This window comes from Colletes latitarsis, chromosome 11 (assembly GCF_051014445.1).
Source record: "Colletes latitarsis isolate SP2378_abdomen chromosome 11, iyColLati1, whole genome shotgun sequence".
In the NCBI taxonomy this organism is placed as follows: Eukaryota; Metazoa; Arthropoda; class Insecta; order Hymenoptera; family Colletidae; genus Colletes; species Colletes latitarsis.
In genome coordinates, this window is record NC_135144.1 from 27617766 (window position 1) to 27639234 (window position 21469).

Sequence of the window (21469 nt, forward strand, 5' to 3'; positions counted from 1 at the left end):
GAAAAAAGTATTACCACCGGCTCCCTGCTGGGGACTCGATCTCGAAATCACTCGTTACGCGCCAATATGGCGGCTTCCAGACCTTCCAACATGGCGCCGCGACCGAATACCACGCGAAAAAATATCAAACGTATCTCGACTTAAATTAAATTTAAGGGGATCTTCTACCGTCAAAATTCGTTTATTATTTCTTTTTTGCATTTTCTTAAAGCATATCATCGAACTCGTAAAGTTAACGAAAGTGTAGCTGTACCTATTTGAACGGTCTGATCCTTCGAAACTATGATATCTCCAGATCTATTTGACCAATTGCTTTCAGCACATATGTCACTATAGCTTGCTCTACAATGGAATCAAGATGCTGCCACTTTTTTTAATTATCAATCTTTTTCTGTCCTTTTAATATCGTCTATATAAAAATGTATCCTAGTTGAGAATCTTTTTCATTTTTTTGACTTAGACAAACGGCTGGAATCATGGAAGCCATTAGAACACTTTCTCGAGGCTCTATACTGCCATTAATTTTGACTATTCCTCGTTGTAAAAATTTGTGAATATTACTGGAAGAGTAATAAATATACATATAAGAAGTAGGATAGTTTCTTTAGAAAAGAATACCAAATAGAGTATAAAAAGACGCGTTTCACGGTAGAAGACCCCCTTAATTAAAGAAATGGCTAAACTAAGTTTGGACTAGGTGTTTCGGGGAACAGTGCCCAGTCTGGCCAAGCTTCATTTTTTTCTGACGGACGGAAATAAACGCGAGGACGTTCATCGTGGAAAGAATTTTTGGAATCTGTATTTTTGTTTCGCCGATGAAAGTTGGCGAAAAACGAGTTCGATCGCGCGTCACGAAGCGACCTTTCGGAAGATTCAAGGTCGGAGAGGAACAGATGGCGAACAATTTCCGAACGAATGGACGATGGACCGATGAAATGGTCGGTAGGGTTCATCGGACTAAACACCATTAGACTACTTTTTGTAGGGACGCGTAAAAAGCATCGTTCATCAAACTGCAACCACCGAAGGAAACACGAGGAGACGAATCGTCGTTGTATGTGCAACAAAAGAAGCGGTTGCTCGCGCGATCAATCATTCGTTTCGCAGCGGGTTGCGGTATTTACGAGACGAACGAGCAAATTTCGAGAGTATTATATAAACACGGTGCATAGTAATGGAGACGTCGATTGTCTGTCTCGACTCGTATTTTTATGTGCTTCGAAAACAGACCTTGACAAATTAATGGGGGGGGGAAAGAATTCTCTATCAAGTTCTAAAAAATTCTTCTCCTTTTTATTTTACGCTATCTAATAGATATATTAAATGGTACTCATCTTGGGGCCCCTGTACATTAAAAGATCAGTGTGTAAATGCTTGTTCGAATATTTGAATTCTACCTTGAAATATTGGTCAAATCGGAATGTGGTATATTTTCATTTATTCTAAAAAAAATACAGGAACTAGCGAACGAGGAAAAAAGATCAGTAGTGGCAGGGATCGTCAACCGTACTGGGTCAGACATTTTGGTCAGCCGCCGAGAGGCCAGTATGTTAGAAATTAAACAACGCTAGCAGCGTTTTAGGTACTTCTGTGTACCAAATATATACTCCAAATATACCACCCCTCTTCTACACAACACAACAAACCAACAATTAATATACTTTCACTGAGTTACATAAATTCTAGATTTCAATTCTGAGGTCAATAAACCGTGAAAATAAACGAGCGTATATTTCTCGAAATATGGATACCGACGAATTCATCGACAACAATAACCGGTGAAACGATTCGCCTATTCTGATCAAGCAACGACCTATTCGTCACATGTGCCCGGTGGACGCCGGTGGCGTAGAAGCGTCGGTACCAGCCCGACGCTCGGCGTCTTTCTCTCAGCTGCGCCGTTTCGATTATATTTAGCCGGAGTATTACGCGGTGCTTATTTAAAGAAACGGGAAGAACGGACTCCCTCTTTTTTCCTCTCCGCGTCTCCGTTGCTCGTCTTTCTTCCGCTTTATCCGCGAGCCAACTTTCCTCCTCCGTCGCAGAGATCGATCTCTCGTTGCTCTCTCTTTTTGTTGTGGGTACCGGGCCGATCGGGAACGATTTCTTTGTCGGGACGTTCGACTCCGTGGCATTCTTCGTCGATGCGTTGCCTCGCGGTTCAGTAAATTTTAGTTATACCAGCCTGTCTGTCGGGGGATGGAATTTCTGCGCCTCGCCGTCGTCGAGCAGACGCGCCAGTCGGTGGCCATTTTGGAGAACATCGACCGCCACATTTTTCCTTGGTCATTTTGCAAGATTAAACTTGTCGATTCTCCGAGAAAATCATTGTGTTTCGGTATTTGAGCCTCGAATATTTTAGTACTTGACCTCTGTTTGTTTAAAAGATACAGAAGTCAATTGTCTCGATTAAAATTTAGATAATTTATTTTTCTGGCCAATGGAGGCCTCTATTCCCTCCTTGTATTGAAAAAAGACTTGTGGGGTACCATGAGAGGCGAGGAAGTACCATTTGGTGCTTATGGGTCCGGTTACAGGGGCAATGTAAACACAGCCGGTCGCTGGCTCGACTTATGGTAGCGTCCGAGCACGCCTGACTTTCGAGTCGTGCATTAAGAATAAGCAAATGTTTAAAACAAGATGGCGGACAGTTGACCATTTGAAAACCTTACAATACATATTAGAATCGGTTGATTTGCATTGCCTAGTACTTTAGAAATATAACTTCATAGAATGTTTAATCCAAAAACAGAAAACAAATATCAATATTTTCTAATCCATTGATACAATCTACAACCCCAACCATTTCTTTTTTGAAATAAAAAAATTAAATAATATTCACCGAGAAACATAAAAACTCCAAGCATTCTAAATAACAATTTTCGTTAATAAAAGTGCAAGAGAAATGTGATTTCCCTAGAAAAATGTTAAGCTTTAAAGTGACACGTGTATCTTTCGCCAATGTATTGTGCATCCTATGAATAATATAGTAACAAGTACCATAATAATGTAGCAACATAAAACCCCCAAGCATTTTAAATGAAAATTTTCGTTAATAAAAGTGCAAGAGAAATGTGATTTCCCTAGAAAAATGTTAAACTTTAAAGTGACACGTGTATCTTTCGCCAATGTATTGTGCATCCTATGAATAATATAGTAACAAGTACCATAATAATGTAGCAACATAAAACCCCCAAGCATTCTAAATGAAAATTTTCGTTAATAAAAGTGCAAGAGAAATGTGATTTCTCTAGAAAAATGTTAAACTTTAAAGTGACACGTGTATCTTTCGCTAATGTATTGTGCATCCTATGAATAATATAGTATCAAGTAGATACAAACACCGATGGCTGTCCAATGATGCTTTTCTATTACGAATGCCACCGGAGGGGGGGTTCTTATTTTTATCCTTTATTTCTGGAAGTGTCAACTACTGGTACATGGCCAACTACTGGTACTTTTACCTTACCCTTTGCACTTTCGCGATTTCGATCCTCGCTGCTGTGGCCGAGATCCCACGACTCGATACACCGGATACGTTTCTCTTTTTTCACGGGCCACACGGTACACGGTAAACTATCAGCTCGAAGAGGAAGTTTACCAACGCCCGCACTAAATATTCAACCTTAATTATTGGACTGGTGTAGCTACTTATAGAACCCCAAGTATCACTAGTTCCTACACGTTTCTGCCAAGTACCAAGTCTTTAATTTCTGTTTATTTCTGTTCTATACTCGGAACGAGGCTCGCCAACCCTACATTCTTCAGAACATTTTTATAGAAGCCTAGGAAACCGATTGTTATCAAAACGAATATAAAAATAGCTTGTTTCGTACGCGTGATAGATATTTCCGACCGTCTCCATCATAGATCGTCCACAAAAATAAATAACTTGGTGTTAAGATTAGAAGGGTCGACAGAAATTACTAAACAAAAACAACAGATATGATTTACAGGATGCACCGCTAAAAATTATGATCTTCCGTGAATTTACTACCGGAAAACTGTAATCTGAAACGAGCATAAATTCAAAGAAAAATATAAAAGGCGATTAAACACCACCATTTATCTAAAACTCTTCGTTTTCGGATATTCGTTCTTTGTTACGAGAAAACGATACGAAGTCGAAACATTCAAAGTACATTTATATATAAAATCGTTGTTTATCTCTCACTAAATTTGTTACTTTATCGGGCTTATGCTCGGCAGAGAAATTTATTATTGAATTCCCGTTACTGTAATTATTCAGGATTAGGAGCCGTGCCAGATCTTTTTCTCGTAAAATTGCGCCGCGCGCCCACAAAGAATCTTCTTTTAAACTGTGCCGTAAGCTTAAAAGGGTTAAGTACCACTGGGTATATACGGTGGCTAGACCTCGATTAAAATGTGCTTCCGTGGCGCGGTCTCGCCTAATCGCTCCAAACGTTGCAACCCAAACGAGTCGAAAACAATGCTTCGCCAAAGATTCATCAAGATGGATGCAACGGCGAACAATAAAGGCGGAAGCTCGTTACTGTCGCGTCTCGTAACGCACTCCAAACCAGTGAACTCGCTTATAGGATACAGATTAGCGTCACTTACAACCTCACCTTTTTAATTCTCTGCTCTTGTCTCATTTTGTCGAATTTTTCGATTTCTATAATTACAGGACTCTAAAAAAACTACCCACATAGGGACGGAAACATAGAAACTATAATAGAATTTTATGTTTATTTTTAAGTCCAATTTTCAAGATTTTATATCGAATTTAACTTGGAAAAATTATATTAAAAAATACAGATGTTCTGTCTACGACACGTGTTTTAAAAGGCCAACATTTTGAACTTGTGGTTTCATTTTTGACAAGATTCGATAAATTTCGAATTTTGTACGTGAATCTGAGCAGATTTGGTGTCGTTATGTATGATTTACGAGTGCTGCGGTAAATGCAGCAGGATTTATTTCTTGTCACTAATGTATAAATGTTTAACAAATTGCGATCTGACCTGTGATGAATTAAGTTGCTAGTCTGACCCACTAACAGGTCAAGCCAGCGTGGGTGTGTTAATAATATAACAGTTTATTGCGTGTTTCCCCGACGAGCTACTGCAAGAGACTGACTGGCACTTGCTCTTGGTGTCTTCAGCTTTCCATTTTACGAGACTCTTTTTCAGAAACAAATTATTTCCTTCTAAGAGTGCAAGCATACAAACTGACACTGGCCTACGAGATCTATTAATGTTCTCTGCGTCTCGATATTTAAAATCATTCGAAAAGTACCATTGTTTAGGAAGAGTTTAAAAGCACAATGTTACAGTACGAGGATAATTTATTATGATTCTCACTGTCGTGACGAGGCGTTTAAAGTTAAAATATACGAAACGTCCACGAATGTTGGAGTTAACTTGCTTTCATGTTCCCTCGTAATCTCTTAGGACTTTGTAAGACCCGGACACACTATTAAAATAATTTCATTTGAAATACGATTTCAAAGCACGCTATTTCGGACAGTTGCCTCATTTTAGGATTATTTCATTCTCGAAATACGAGACTATCAACCGAACAAACGAACTTCCTTGATATTTTGCACAAATTAGATCGGAAATATTTCTGAAAAAAAACATCTGACTTTTAAACGTTTTTTGTTGGAAAAATAATTCCAAACTTTCCATATACGGAGAATACTTATATAGGGTGTTCGGCCACCCCTGGGAGATTCTAGAGGCCAAAATGAGACGAAAATCAAGAATACCAATTTGTCGATGAAGGCTCCGTTAAAAAGTTATTAACAATTAAATTCAAAAATTTCAAATCGTTCTGGAAAAATTATTTTTTATTGCAGGGGTTAATTATAAGCATTTTTGGTGAATAGACATATCCCTGAAATCCTACCCATTTTCGAGAAAAAAAATCGGGTAGGTGTGGAAATTTTTTGGCAGAAAAAAAAATTTTTCAAATCGTTTTAGAAAAATTATTTTCGGTTGCAAGAGTCGATTGCGATCATTTTTGGTCATTACACATAACCCCGAAATCCTACGCATTTTCGAGAAAAAAATTCTTTACCGAAAATCTAATGTGAGGCCAGAAATGCTTCCCTGAAATTTTATGCGAATCTTCAAAACGTCATAACTTCTGAACGGATTGAACAATTTTAATGTTTAAAAAAGCAAACTACGCGTATTTTGGTGGAGAATATGTACAAATTCTAACAACATTGAAAAAGTTGTTCTTTGACTCCGTAAAATGAGAAATCCCCCATAAAAATGGTCCAAATTTGAAAGTACCGTAACTCCTATAATAGTGAATATATTTCAATGAAACTTTTTTCTGAAGTAGAGCTCATGGGTACCTACGTATAGCGCCAAACAAAATGACTAAAAATGAAAATCGAATTTTTAAGAAAAATCGACAGGGGGTAGGTGCCTAAATTTTTCGACGAAAAAAAAAATTTCAAATTGTTCTGAAAAAATTATTTCCGCTTGCGGGGGTCAATTACAATTATTTTTGATGAATAGACATACCCCCGAAATCCTACCCAGTTTCGAGAAAAAAATTCGAGAAGATGTGAAATTTTTCGCCGGAAAAAAAAAGTTTCAAATCATTTTGGAAAAATTATTTTCGGTTGCGGGGGTCAATTATAATCATTTTTGGTCAACAGACATACCCCCGAAATCGTACACAGTTTCGAGAAAAAAATTCAGTACGGGTGAAACTTTAAACGTTAATAACTTTTTAACGAAGCTTCAGTCAAGAAATTGATATTCTTGATTTTCGTCTTATTTTGGTCTCTAGAATCTCCCATTATTTCCCAGGGGTGGTCGAACACCCTGTATACGCGTTATGTATGCACTGCTAGGCAGAGGATGCTTTCTAAGGAAAGTGACCGATTTATCAAGAAAGAAACTACTCCTTCGTATGCATGAAGGTATTCGATAACATTGTACGACGTTTGAAACGCTTTTACCGTGGGGGGCAGTAATTTCTGGAACAAGAAGAAAAGCCTGGGTCCTAAAGTATTCGTCGTAATTAAATTTCTCGCGTACTCCATTAAAGTGTCTCTTTTAGTTTTAGCTTACACTAAAAATTTCGATTTATTGGTGTGACGTATTGTGCGCTATTCCTCTTTTCTGTCACAACTACCGCGGAAGGCATGTCTACATGCAACACGTAGTACGTAACATGTAACATCTTTGGAGGATTGTAAATGCCCGTCGGAAGCCCCACGTCTGAGAGCATAAATTTAGTGGCAGCTTTAAGGCGGTATATATCGCAAGACGAATTTAGCGAATATTTATGCAAACATAGAGATACATTCTCTGTACGATATATCAAAAGCGTAACTAAACATTCTACACTCGCTGACGTTGTTCGATCATTTTAACACGCAATATCCTTAACTATCCTTCAACAGTAACGAATTAATTTAATCGAAACGTAATTTTACGTTCCGTTGTCACGGATTAATTACTATCGTTATCATTGAGCGTGTAGCTTAAAAAATTAAAATATTTACTACTTTTCAGATTATTTTAAACTCGAGGGTTCGAATTAATTTTTGTAATATCCATTAATTGTTTTGATTTATTACGAGAAATTTAATATCGTTCGAAATGGTTATTAACATATCGCGACGAGGATGATGTATTTTTCAGATAAATTATAATTCGACGCATCGATTTCATTTACTCGCGCGGGACGGTGCCAAATGTTTTCGAAAAAATCAGCTATCGTTTGACGGGTGATTGCGAAAAGAGCTGTTGAATTTATTTAATTGTTGGCGCAACGGAAGGGCAATCAATTTCGTGTGAACTACACTCGATTTCCAAGTGCACCAGTCACTGTTAAATATAGTGTATGAAGTGGAATGTATTTAAAACGTTGATTCTTGTTTCAAACGATCGATGCAACGTTTAAGCATCATCGGGTATATTTTACTAGAAGCTTTTGAAATCCTCTCTTTGATGTCTTTTCATTAACAAAACACCTTGCACGTTCCGCGAACGAGATTTACTTGTTTCTAGGCCCGAGCAATGTTCGAATAAAATGTTCCAATCGCTATTAATTCGATAAAACGTAAATTACCGATATTTATGCATCAATTTATCGATATGTATTCCTTTGTAAGTAAAAACGATGAAAAAGCTTTCGACCGTGGTTATTTATAAATTTATCGAAGTCATTCACGCATTAGTTCATTGTTACGAAGGTTGGTTATTTTCATACTCCCAGCATTAATTAATAACTTAGCGATAATAGCCATACGTCGTATGGGAAAACTATAAATCGATTTATCTAACCCCCAGCGACAACCTTGATAACAAGTATTTTTACGCGACGATACAAACAATTTTTATTTTTAAATAAATTTGTCCACCGTAGCCAGAGGAAGCGAAAACTTCGAGAAAATTGTTAAGGCTAAACTTTGGGTTAAAAATTCAAATCTTCGAAGCAGTAATTTTCCCAAAATTAATTCTTAAAATTAAGTAATTTCCAATCGAGCGATTAATTGCTTCGGAAACGGAACTTCCCATTAATTATCGATTTCCGGTTGCTTGGAAAACCACGTACGCGATCTATGATTTTTCTTTCCGGCTGGGAGGCGAAAATAGCTATTTGTCGACATTGTAAGAGACGTTTCTTTCGTGTCATTTCGTCGAAAACTCCCGACAGATCATAGTCAAGCGGGTTAAGAATGGGGCTTCCGGTCGACCAATCCGAAAGCTCTGTTGAAGCCTGGGAGATTGTTTTCCAGCCACGTCAGGGTTGTTTTTGTCTTGTCGGGGGCGCCGAGTCGCGCTGGAAGATCCAGGGCTTACCATTGAACAATTTATGAATAAGCGGCGTAACGAAGGGCTCGAGGACACCGGGGTCGAGCGAAATTTAATGAAAAAATATTCCAAATACTACGCGAAATCGTACACGTTCCACGCGGCCACGGTTAAATAATATTCCAAGCGAAAGGAGAAGGGAAACGGCGGTGAAATATTTTTAGCTCGACAATCGGAAACTTTGCTCGATCGTTGAAACTTCATCGTCGCGTACCGCGTATTTCAAGACACACTATGAATATTATAGTACACTTTGTAAGATCGATCCTCGTCACTTTCTTTCATTAACGTGGCGAGAGACTCTCGATAACTTGGGGAGGGAATGCGAATCTCCCGCAGAGTGCACGTTCCTTTTTCAATGGAGGTTATTTATAACTGCAACAACACGGTTCCCTGCAAAATTAATTCCACCCTGGTGTATATTTTTCAACGAAAAGTACAAAGTACGGGCGTCGAACATTTTACGGTCCCAATCATTGTACAATACCAACGATCGTAAAATAAATATCGTCCGCGTTATGCCCGCTTCGATGGCGGAAGAGGGCATTAATTAATATTCGCTCCGCAAGGTATATAATTTGAATTGCTCGTGTCTCGAAAATTATCGAGTTATGGCGTCGTTTATTAAGTTCCGTGGGTCGCTCGTAAACTGACGATTGTGTTTTATTTCTCGTGATTGAATCGATACTTGCAAGGGAAGAATCTCGTTTGTTTGACCTCGATCTTAATGAAATTGGGGGGGCGTAGATACTGAATAACTTTAAAGATGTAAACAATTAGAGATATGGACCTTCGATGTACAAAGGTGTTCGGCCACCCCTGGGAAAAATTTTAATGGGAGATTCTAGAGGCCAAAATAAGACGAAAATCAAGAATATCAATTTCTTGACTGAAGCTTCATTAAGAAGTTATTAAAAAATTTCAAATCATTCTGAAAAAATTATATTTAGTTACAAGGGTCAATTACAAGCATTTTTTGTGAACAGACATACCCCTGAAATCCTACCTACTTTCGAGAAAAAAATTCGGGTAGGTGGTGAAATTTTTCGGCGAAAAAAAAATTTTTTAAATCGTTCTAAAAAAATTATTTTCGCTTGCAAGGCTCGATTATAATCATTTTTGATGAATAGATATACCCCCGAAATCCTACCCAGTTTCGAGAAAAAAATTCGAGAAGGTGTGAAATTTTTCGGCGAAAAAAAAAAATTTCAAATCATTCTGAAAAAATTATTTTCGGTTGCGGGGGTCAATTACAATCATTTTTGGTGAATAGATATACCCCCGAAATCCTAGCCAGTTTCGAGAAAAAAATTCGAGAAGGTGTGAAATTTTTCGACAAAATTAAAAAATTTCAAGTCGTTCTAAAAAAATTATTTTTGATTACAGGGATCAATTATAATCATTTTTGGTTAATAGACATACCCTCGAAATCTTAACCATTTTCGAGAAAAAAATTCCTTACCGAAAATATAATTTCAGGCCAGAAAAATACTTCCTGTTTTCATGCGAATCTTTAAAACCCCATAACTTCTGAACGGATTGGACGATTTTAATGTTCAAAAAGCCAAACGCCGCGTATTTTAGTGCAGAATATGTAGCGATTATAAAAATATTCGAAAAGTTGTCCCTTGACCCCGTAAACTGAGAAAAACCCCATAAAAATGGTCCAATATTCAAACAGCCATAACTCTTATAATAGTGAATATATTTCAATGAAACTTTTTTCTGAAGTAGAGCTCATGGGTACCTACGTATAGCGCCAAACAAAATGACTAAAAATGAAAATCGAATTTTTAAGAAAAATCGACGGGGGGTAGGTGCCTAAATTTTTCGGCGAAAAAAAAAAATTTCAAATCATTCTGAAAAAATTATTTTCGGTTGCGGGGGTCAATTACAATCATTTTTGGTGAATAGATATACCCCCGAAATCCTACCCTGTTTCGAGAAAAAAATTCGACAACGTGTGAAATTTTTCGACAAAATTAAAAAATTTCAAGTCGTTCTAAAAAAATTATTTTTGATTACAGGGATCAATTACAATCATTTTTGGTCAATAGACATACCCTCGAAATCTTAACCATTTTCGAGAAAAAAATTCCTTAGCGAAAATATAATTTCAGGCCAGAAAAATACTTCCTGTTTTCATGCGAATCTTTAAAACCCCATAACTTCTGAACGGATTGGACGATTTTAATGTTTAAAAAAGCAGACTACGCGTATTTTGGTGGAGAATATGTACAAATCGCAAAAATATTCGAGAAGTTGGTCCTTGACCCCGCAAAATGAGAAAAACCCCATAAAAATGGTCCAATCTTCAAACAGCCATAACTCCTACAATTGTGAATATATTTCGATGAAACTTTTTTCTGAAGTAGAGCCCATAGGTACCTACAAAAAAGTATTAAACAAAAAAGTATTAAAATCGAAAATTGAATTTTTAAGAAAAATCGACAGGGGGCAGGTGCCTAAATTTTTCGGCGAAAAAAAAAATTTCAAATCGTTCCGGAAAAATTATTTTCGGTTGCAGGAGTCAATTGCAAGCATTTTCGGTCAACAGACATACCCCCGAAATCCTACCCACTTTCGAGAAAAAAATTCAGAACTGGCGGAACTTTAAACGTTAATAACTTTTTAACGAAGCCACCAAAAAATTTCAAATCATACTAAAGAAATTATATTTAGGTACAGGGGACGATTATAATCATTTTTTTTTTTTTTTAATATTTTACACATATAGTTTGGAAGATATATACTGTCGCCTTTCAAAGACTCGTTAAAATCGAAGTCGAGCAATCGGGATCCTTTCCTTGTTGGCTCTCGGTTAGCCAGCGTATTCTCCAGATGCAGCTCCCACCGAATACCATCTGCTCCGGATCGATGGAACACTGTCTCAGAGGGCACGCATTCCGAAAATTCGACCAAACGAAAAATTGGGTCGCATCCAAACCGTCAGAATTTAGGATTTTATCGCCCTGGAGTCTTCCACCGAAGGTGGTTGTTCAAATCGAGAAAAAAAGAAATTCAAAAGAAAAGGCACTCCACGAACGACCTAATAATATTTCGCGTATAGCAACGTGTGACATCCACCTTCCTGCGATAAATTAAAATCGAAGGACAAGCTCGGTCGAAACACGAAAATTACAAACGAGTGGATTAAAACTCTCCTCGACGAAGCAATCGCGATTACATTTTAATCGTCGAAATATTTCGAGATCTTTTCGAGTATTTCTAATATCTTTCGACGCCTCCAACGTCTACCCCGTCTTCTGGCAGGGACCTAGTTTAAAGTCATTTCGGATGATACGCGAAATGGCTCCGCTCGGAACATCCATCTCGCGAGACAGGATCTTTTGCTTACGTAAAGGATTGCGCTGGATCCTTACGCGCACAGTGGGCATGGCTTTTTTCGTTCGTATTATACGTGGACGGCCTTTCAGTGTGTGGCGTGATCAATCACACCACCCCGTTTCTTCAAATCTGTTCGCAGCGTGAAACGCGAGCCCGTAATATTCAGCGACAGGAAAGTGCAACGACTCCTCCAGTTACGATGCCCTCCAACAAACACCAATTTCATTCCCCGATACAAATTTTACACCCGCTCGTAAACTTCTAATTTTGGTTCGTTCGTATATTAACCCTCTATGGACCGAATTCGTTTCTTAAATATAAACTTGCAAGGTATTTACTTTGATATTTCGGGTTTAAAAAACCCCATAAAAATGGTCCAATTTTCAAACAGCCATAACTCCTACAATTCTGAACATATTTCGATGAAACTTTTTTCTGAAGTAGAGCTCATGGGTACCTACAAAAAAGTATTAGACAACTTCTCTGTAGGGCGTCAAACAAAAATACTAAAAATGAAAATGAATTTTTAAGAAAAATCGACAGGGGGTAGGTGCCTAAATTTTTCGACGAAAAAGAAAAATTTCAAATCGTTCTGAAAAAATTATTTTCGGTTGCGGGGGTCAATTACAATTATTTTTGGTGAACAGACATATCCCTGAAATCCTACCCACTTTCGAGAAAAAAATTCAGTACTGGCGGAACTTTAAACGTTAATAACTGTTTAACGAAGCCTTCATCAACAAATTGGTATTCTTGATTTTCGTCTTATTTTGGCCTCTAGAATCTCCCATTAAAATTTTATCCAGAACACCCTGTATAATTAAGACGTATATGTCATATTGTGAAAAAATTAAAATTATTTGATAAAATATCGATTTATTAGCATATGACCTGAAAATTACACGGGCTCATAGAGGGTTGAAACATATTTGAGTATTTTGAATAGTTCTACGGTATTTATAAAATTTAAATAAACGATTCAACTGTTTATTATATATGTGTCGCCATTGAGACTAATTTCAATTCGATCGTATATTAAAATATATTTGAATAGTTTGAATAAATCTATTCTAGTTTGTCTATAGTATAGTTTGAAATATATTTGAGTACTTTGAATAGTTCCACGGTGTTTACAGAATTTAAATTAATGATTCAACTATTATTTATTACATGCGTATCGTCATTGAGACTAATTTCCGGTACGTTGAGCCGCCAGCAGGATGCCATCTAGCGTTTCGCCCGCGAAACAATTAGAAACTTGTCGAGGAGGGAAAATGGATGCGTTCAGCGTGTTGTATTCGCCTCGAACGACCATAAATTTTCTACTCGTTTCTCGGTACGTGGACCGAGATAATCAGAACCCAGCGTTTAATTTCACTGCGTTTATACCGTACGACAACCAGCCAGCAAACCTTGTTAACGTTAATCTCGCCAATTTATCATTATTTGCAATCCCTTCCGTGCCATCTTCGACGCTAGAACCACCAGAAGTGGTCAAAACGATTCGTAATTTCTACCAAAAATTGCAAAAAATTTACTCGACCGAATTTTTACTGTCAGTTTTCTACAAGAGAACGATTCTACATTTATTCAAGCGCCTATCTTTTTAATTTCTTTGGTACAAACAAATACACCATAATTGTTGGGAATTCCCAACATTCATTAACGGACCTCAGTTAGTGAATATTATATCAATTTAGCGTACACCTTATTAGTTAAATTACTTAAGCACTTTGGCAACCTTTTGTACCTTATGGTACAATGCAAATTTCCGTACCATAACGCCGTAAATGAACCATACTTCGGGACCATACTACCCCTGCACCATCCACAGTGGGTGAGATTTCGAATGTCTGAGGACTAGCCCACGAGGGATTTGGAATGTGTATAAAATCGCGGGGCATGAGTTTTTAGAGTAACAAGTAAGAACACCACAAGAACTGTTACAAATTAGGATCGAACCGAGGACATTGAAAATTAAACTGTTAACACCTATGTAAATATTGTAAATAAATTCAAGTGTTGTAAATAGCCTCGAACCTTCTATTTACTAAATAAAACGGTCCCACGAGCACAGTGGGAGCCCACAATAATTGTCGGTAGTTCCAGCGTAAAGAATCTCGCGAAATTTTGTTCCCTCTCGTTAAAAATTTCGATTCTGCCGGGTTTGAGTCGCGAGCCCAGTCTGATTAAAAGTGTCCGACCCAATGGCGACTGGTAATTCCCTTCCAGGGCTACTCTTTCCAGCTCCGCGCCTTGCACGCGCCCGCGAGCGATGTAAAACTCCCTATAGAGTGCACTTGGCGCGTGCAGGCGTGCCACTCCGTGAGTTTAACACATTCCCCGGTGGAATAACGAGGCGTTTTGTCGCGCGTTAGCCACCCCGCGCATAGTTAAGAGAATATTCGGTCGGACGATGAACGAAAAAGGGTTACGTTGTCGTGCAACTTACCGAAACTGTTAGTCTGTATCCTTTTATACATTTCGCCGCTGCTTTTTCGATGCACCATCCTGCGCGTCGCCGCCTGGTACTTCTCACGAAAGTTTCTCTCGCTTTCGGTCGACTCCTGGGAACTTCTTCTTTCCTTCGCGATACTTTCCGGCACCACCTCGTCGCCATCCTTGTTGTCTGGCCTCCTCCACACGTGGCTCTCCTCGAGGTCGCCGATGTAGATCCACTCGCTGCTCGTGTAAGGCTCCACGTAGCTGTCCTCGTCCTCTCGGCCTGTCGATTTAATTCAAAATACTTTTTAAATGCGTACTATTTAATTTTGTTTAAATTCGTACGAGGAATGACCACAAAGAAAACATAGATCAGTTAGTATGAGTACCAAGAGAATATAAACACGTTGAGGCTTATTTGCAGTGGATAGGTGGATACGAAAGAATGAAATCACAGTGTACTCTGTAGTAACGGCTTTATGAGACGTATTGCGTCGGTATAACGCGACCGATTCTCGAGAGGACAACATTCAAACTGAACGCATGTAAACCGTAAACACGGTAGCTCAGGTCTTGAAGCGCGTCATCTCTCGTCTATTCGGATTCGCTCGTGTTCGCTCGTATTCGCTCATGTTCGCATGTTTCGCTATACATACAAAACATTTTCAACAACACACCCTTGGGAAAAATTTTAATGGGGGATTCTAGAGGCCAAAATAAGACGAAAATCAAGAATAGCAATTTGTTGATGGAGGCTTCGTTAAACAGTTATTATCAATTAAATTCAAAAATTTCAAATCGTTCTGGAAAAATTATTTTCGGTTGCGGGGGTCAATTACAATCATTTTTGGTCATTATACATACCCCCGAAATCCTACCCTCCTTCGAGAAAAAAATTCGGGTAGGTGGTGAAATTTTTCGGAGAAAAAACAATTTTTTAAATCGTTCTAAAAAAATTATTTTCGCTTGCAAGGCTCGATTATAATCATTTTTGATGAATAGATATACCCCCGAAATCCTACCCAGTTTCGAGAAAAAAATTCGAGAAGGTGTGAAATTTTTCGGCGAAAAAAAAAAATTTCAAATCATTCTGAAAAAATTGTTTTCGATTGCGGGGGTCAATTACAATCATTTTTGGTGAATAGATATACCCCCGAAATCCTACCCAGTTTCGAGAAAAAAATTCAAGAAGGTGTGAAATTTTTCGACAAAATTAAAAAATTTCAAGTCGTTCTAAAAAAATTATTTTTGATTACAGGGATCAATTATAATCATTTTTGGTCAACAGACATACCCTCGAAATCTTAACCATTTTCGAGAAAAAAATTCCTTAGCGAAAATATAATTTCAGGCCAGAAAAATACTTCCTGTTTTCATGCGAATCTTTAAAACCCCATAACTTCTGAACGGATTGGACGATTTTAATGTTCAAAAAGCCAAACGCCGCGTATTTTAGTATAGAATATGTAGCGATTATAAAAATATTCGAAAAGTTGTCCCTTGACCCCGTAAATTGAGAAAAATCCCATAAAAATGGTCCAATCTTCAAACAGCCATAACTCTTATAATAGTGAATATATTTCAATGAAACTTTTTTCTGAAGTAGAGCTCATGGGTACCTACGTATAGCGCCAAACAAAATGACTAAAAATGAAAATCGATTTTTTAAGAAAAATCGACAGGGGGTAGGTGCCTAAATTTTTCGACGAAAAAAAAAATTTCAAATCGTTCTAAAAAAATTATTTCCGGTTGCGGAGGTCAATTACAATCATTTTTGGTGAATAGATATACCCCCGAAATCCTACCCAGTTTCGAGAAAAAAATTCGAGAAGATGTGAAATTTTTCGACAAAATTAAAAAATTTCAAGTTGTTCTAAAAAAATTATTTTTGATTACAGGGATCAATTATAATTATTTTTGGTCAACAGACATACCTTCGAAATCTTAACCATTTTCGAGAAAAAAATTCCTTAGCGAAAATATAATTTCAGGCCAGAAAAATACTTCCTGTTTTCATGCGAATCTTTAAAACCCCATAACTTCTGAACGGATTGGACGATTTTAATGTTTAAAAAAGCAGACTACGCGTATTTTGGTGGAGAATATGTACAAATCGCAAAAATATTCGAAAAGTTGGTCCTTGACCCCGCAAAATGAGAAAAACCCCATAAAAATGGTCCAATCTTCAAACAGCCATAACTCCTACAATTGTGAATATATTTCGATGAAACTTTTTTCTGAAGTAGAGCCCATAGGTACCTACAAAAAAGTATTAAACAAAAAAGTATTAAAATCGAAAATTGAATTTTTAAGAAAAATCGACAGGGGGCAGGTGCCTAAATTTTTCGGCGAAAAAAAAAATTTCAAATCGTTCCGGAAAAATTATTTTCAGTTGCAGGAGTCAATTGCAAGCATTTTCGGTCAACAGACATACCCCCGAAATCCTACCCACTTTCGAGAAAAAAATTCAGAACTGGCGGAACTTTAAACGTTAATAACTTTTTAACGAAGCCACCATCGACAAATTGGTATTCTTGATTTTCGTGTTATTTTAGCCTCTAGGATTCTCCATTAAAATTTTTCCCAGGGGTAGCAGAACACTCTGTATAAGATTTGACGATGGACTCGTTTCTTCGAAAAAATTTTGATAGTTTGAGTAAGTCTGAGTTTTCCTGACAAAGTCGTTTAAAATTTGTTAAAACTGAGAAAGTTCAGGAGAATATATTTCATATCTTCGAAGAATTCCAGGAGCTTCTAAGGAGTTACTCAGACCGTGGATTACGCGAGTTTAAAAGTAGTATTATAGAAGGTTGAGAAATTGATGGGATTCGTAACACCAGAAATAGAAATTCTTATACGAATACGAAAACTATTTTTAAATAATGTATCTGGAACTAGCATCGAGTCGTGGGTCGTCTTTTACGCGTCTCGCGAACGATTTCGAATCTTCAATTTCGTTTTTATACCTTGGCATCTCCAAGAGCCTTATGAACCATTAAAATGGCATTTCTCGAAGCGCTTCAAAAGGCGCCATGTTACTTGTTGTGCTTCAAATTAAGCAGGCAAGCGACAAGAAGGCTCTCGAGCCTTAGATGCAAGTTCATTACCCGCGAGACATCGTAAACTAGGATTTTTAGAGAATCTCGGTGTAAAATTAAAAGTAATATTTTGTTACCTCTCGGAGAAAAAATAAAATCACGTAACGAAGAATAGAAACGTACGATAAATTAGAATTGCAAATAAATAGAAATAAACAAGGCAAGGTGCACCTGGAAGCTGTTGTAAAAGCCTAAACGATCGATTCGAACGACCCACGCAATTTTCAGTATGAATTTATCATGTCGTTCGTATTGATAACACCATTCTCCATTCTGACGTTATAGCACGGCCATATTAACACTTTCAGACCTGGAATTTAAACGCGGTTTTCGGTCGGGTTTCGCCAACCGATAAACTATTTTGAAACAATTTTAGACAAACTGCAAGTGTGCACGGTGTAAAATATATCAATTGGGAAACATCGGCGCATAGTTTTGCCAAGTATGCGCGTATACATAACACGTGAATTATTTTTTTCGGTTAAAAAAGAGTCTATAACGCTAGAACTATCGAGAATTATAGTGCATCCATTTGTATCGAAGAAATTAAAGCGATAGACGCTCGAATAAATGTATAACACAATGGAAATAAATGTTTATTCATTCTCTTATAGAAAAGTCTCAAAAATCAATTTTTTACAATTTTTATTAGAAATTAGGAATCATTCTGACCACTTCCGGTAGTTCTAATGTTAAAGGATATATTTTATCGAAATGTATTTATCAAAACTGTCGCTTCTCCCCGAAGATTCGATCGAATTTAAGATTTTTAATTATTTTAATATTCATTTAACGATAATTCTTTGTTTCGCAAATAGTCAACGTTGCATTGTTTACTTTCTCGAGTCACTATTTACCGGGTCTTGGAAAAGTTTCTTATCGAGCGCAATATGTACGTTGAGAAATAAATAAGCGTATCTTTCCCCCAGACCGTAGTTTATTGCATCATAAGGAGGACAAAAGCAACTAATCTTCTTAAAGGAAAATAAATAGTAAGAGAAAAGCGTGTAAAACTTCCCTACGTGACTGCGCCGGGGCTCCACTCAATTTTTCAATCGCGTTTCATTGCGTAACTTTTTACAAGGGCGATACTTGCCCACCTTTATTACGCTCGTTTCGCAATACTCCGTACATCCGTTTCGCCTGTAAAATGCGTTTCCTGCCAGATATGAAAACTGTTAATGAAGTTTACGCATCCGAACTTTCAAACGTGCTTTTCACGATGCGCCATACAACTTCTTGTTAGAGCGTTTTATGCACGCTGCAGGAAACCGAGGTAACGTTTTGTCCCGAAATATTCAAGATACGGTTCCCTACTTTAACAAAATCTACGCAATAAAGACCGGAATAACGCTTTCGAATACAATTACGCGACAGTTATAACAAATATAATTTTTATTCCTTGAAAAATACTAAAATCCTGGTTATCTATATAATTTAGTTATAGATATACAAGGTGTCCGGTCACCTTTGGGAAAAATTTTAATGGGAGATTCTAGAGGCCAAAATAAGACGAAAATCAAAAATATCAATTTCTTGACTTCATTAAAAAGTTATTAAAAAATTTCAAATCATTCTGAAAAAATTATATTTAGTTACAAGGGTCAATTATAAGCATTTTTGGTGAACAGATATACCACTTAAATCCTACCCACTTTCGAGAAAAAAATTTGCGTAGGTACTGAAATTTTTGGACGAAATTAAAAAATTTCAAATCATACTAAAAAAATTATATTTAGTTACAGGGGTGAATTATAAGCATTTTTGGTGAATAGACATATCCCTGAAATCCTACTCACTTACGAGAAAAAAATTCGAGTATGTACTGAAATTTTTATACGAAATTAAAAAATTTCAAATCATACTAAAAAAATTATATTTAGTTACAGGGGTGAATTATAAGCATTTTTTGTGAATAGACATACCCCTGAAATCCTATCCACTTCCGAGAAAAAAATTACTGAATGATTAAAAGTACTGAAATTTTTATACGAAATTAAAAAATTTCAAATCATACTAAAAAAATTATATTTAGTTACAGGGGTGAATTATAAGCATTTTTTGTGAATAGACATACCCCTGAAATCTTATCCACTTTCGAGAAAAAAATTACTGAATGATTAAAAGTACTGAAATTTTTATACGAAATTAAAAAATTTCAAATCATTCTAAAAAAATTATATTTAGTTACAGGGGTGAATTATAAGTATTTTTGGTGAATAGACATACCACTGAAATCCTATCCACTTTCGAGAAAAAAATTACTGAATGATTAAAAGTACTGAAATTTTTATACGAAATTAAAAAATTTCAAATCATACTAAAAAAATTATATTTAGTTACAGGGGTGAATTATAAGCATTTTTTGTGAATAGACATACCCCTGAAATCCTAGCCATTTTCGAGAAAAAAATTCGAGTAGGTGTTGAAATTTTTAGACGAAATTAAAAAATTTGAAATCATACTAAAAAAATTATATTTAGTTACAGGGGTGAATTATAAGCATTTTTTGTGAACAGACATACCCCGAAATCCTGCACACTTTCGAGAAAAAAATTACTGAATGATTAAAAGTACTGAAATTTTTATACAAAATTAAAAAATTTCAAATCATACTAAAAAAATTATATTTAGTTACAGGGGTGAATTATAAGCATTTTTTGTGAATAGACATACCTCTGAAATCCTATCCACTTTCGAGAAAAAAATTACTGAATGATTAAAAGTACTGAAATTTTTATACGAAATTAAAAAATTTCAAATCATACTAAAAAAATTATATTTAGTTACAAGGGTCAATTATAAGCATTTTTGGTGAATAGACATACCCCTGAAATCCTATCCACTTTCGAGAAAAAAATTCGAGTAGGTATTGAAATTTTTAGACGAAATAAAAAAATTTCAAATCATACTAAAAAAATTATATTTAGTTACAGGGGTGAATTATAAGCATTTTTGGTGAACAGACATACCCCGAAATCCTGCACACTTTCGAGAAAAAAATTGTTTATTGAAAATACTCGAAAGAAGGCAAATATAATATCAGTTTCGATTCCAAAAGGAATCGTTCGCGCGGAATTTAAGCTCAAAGGGAAAACAATTAATGTTTTGATTGCTTATGCCATTTCAGGTTATTGCGACGCATTAAAGCGATTACGAACGGCTCTAAAAAATAAACGACCCTGGAAATTGAGCAGGAAGGTGATTCTTGCGCGCGATAATGCTCGTCTGCGTGCTACTGCTGTCAGGCAGGAGATATTCCAAAAATTTTAACGGGAACAGTGGCAACATCCACCGCATTGCGTGCGATTTTCATGCATTCTCGCAGACAAACAACATGAATGAGCATTAATTCAACGCCAAAAAATTAGGAAAACGTTTTTCCAGAATCATGCATTCGATAAATTTTGATAACTTTAGAACTTCCATATTACAAAATTCTCACAACTCGAAAAAATACATTTCTCAAGAAAGGCTAAGAATTCTCGATGAAAAATCTTCCAAATTTTCTAAATTTATTAACACTTCAAAATGTGTTACACTTGAGATATTTTATCGGCTGACAGACGTCGTCTCTGTTTTTTTCTTTTAAAAATTTTTAATACAGAATGATAGCTTTGGCGTCATTTAATTTCACGATATTTTTTAAACAAAGCTTCAAAACCTTATATCTCCAAATTAGAAACTAGCCATCACATCGACTTGTTCGAACGCTCATTTTAAAGGGCATTTCATCCCCTATCAGACGACTATACCAACTACTATAATTTACAC

General features: G+C 36.5%; 1 protein-coding gene across 4 annotated transcripts in view; it reads right to left on the reverse strand.

The window, feature by feature from the left end:
• The window catches only part of LOC143348526 (uncharacterized), a 101980-nt gene that overhangs the window by 20822 nt on the left and 59689 nt on the right, over positions 1-21469 (reverse strand). For all 4 annotated transcript variants that reach the window (XM_076778822.1, XM_076778821.1, XM_076778820.1 and 1 more), the window contains exon 13: positions 14608-14880. In XM_076778822.1, coding sequence (XP_076634937.1) covers positions 14608-14880 — 273 coding nt within the window. The remainder of the gene's footprint in view (positions 1-14607; positions 14881-21469) is intronic.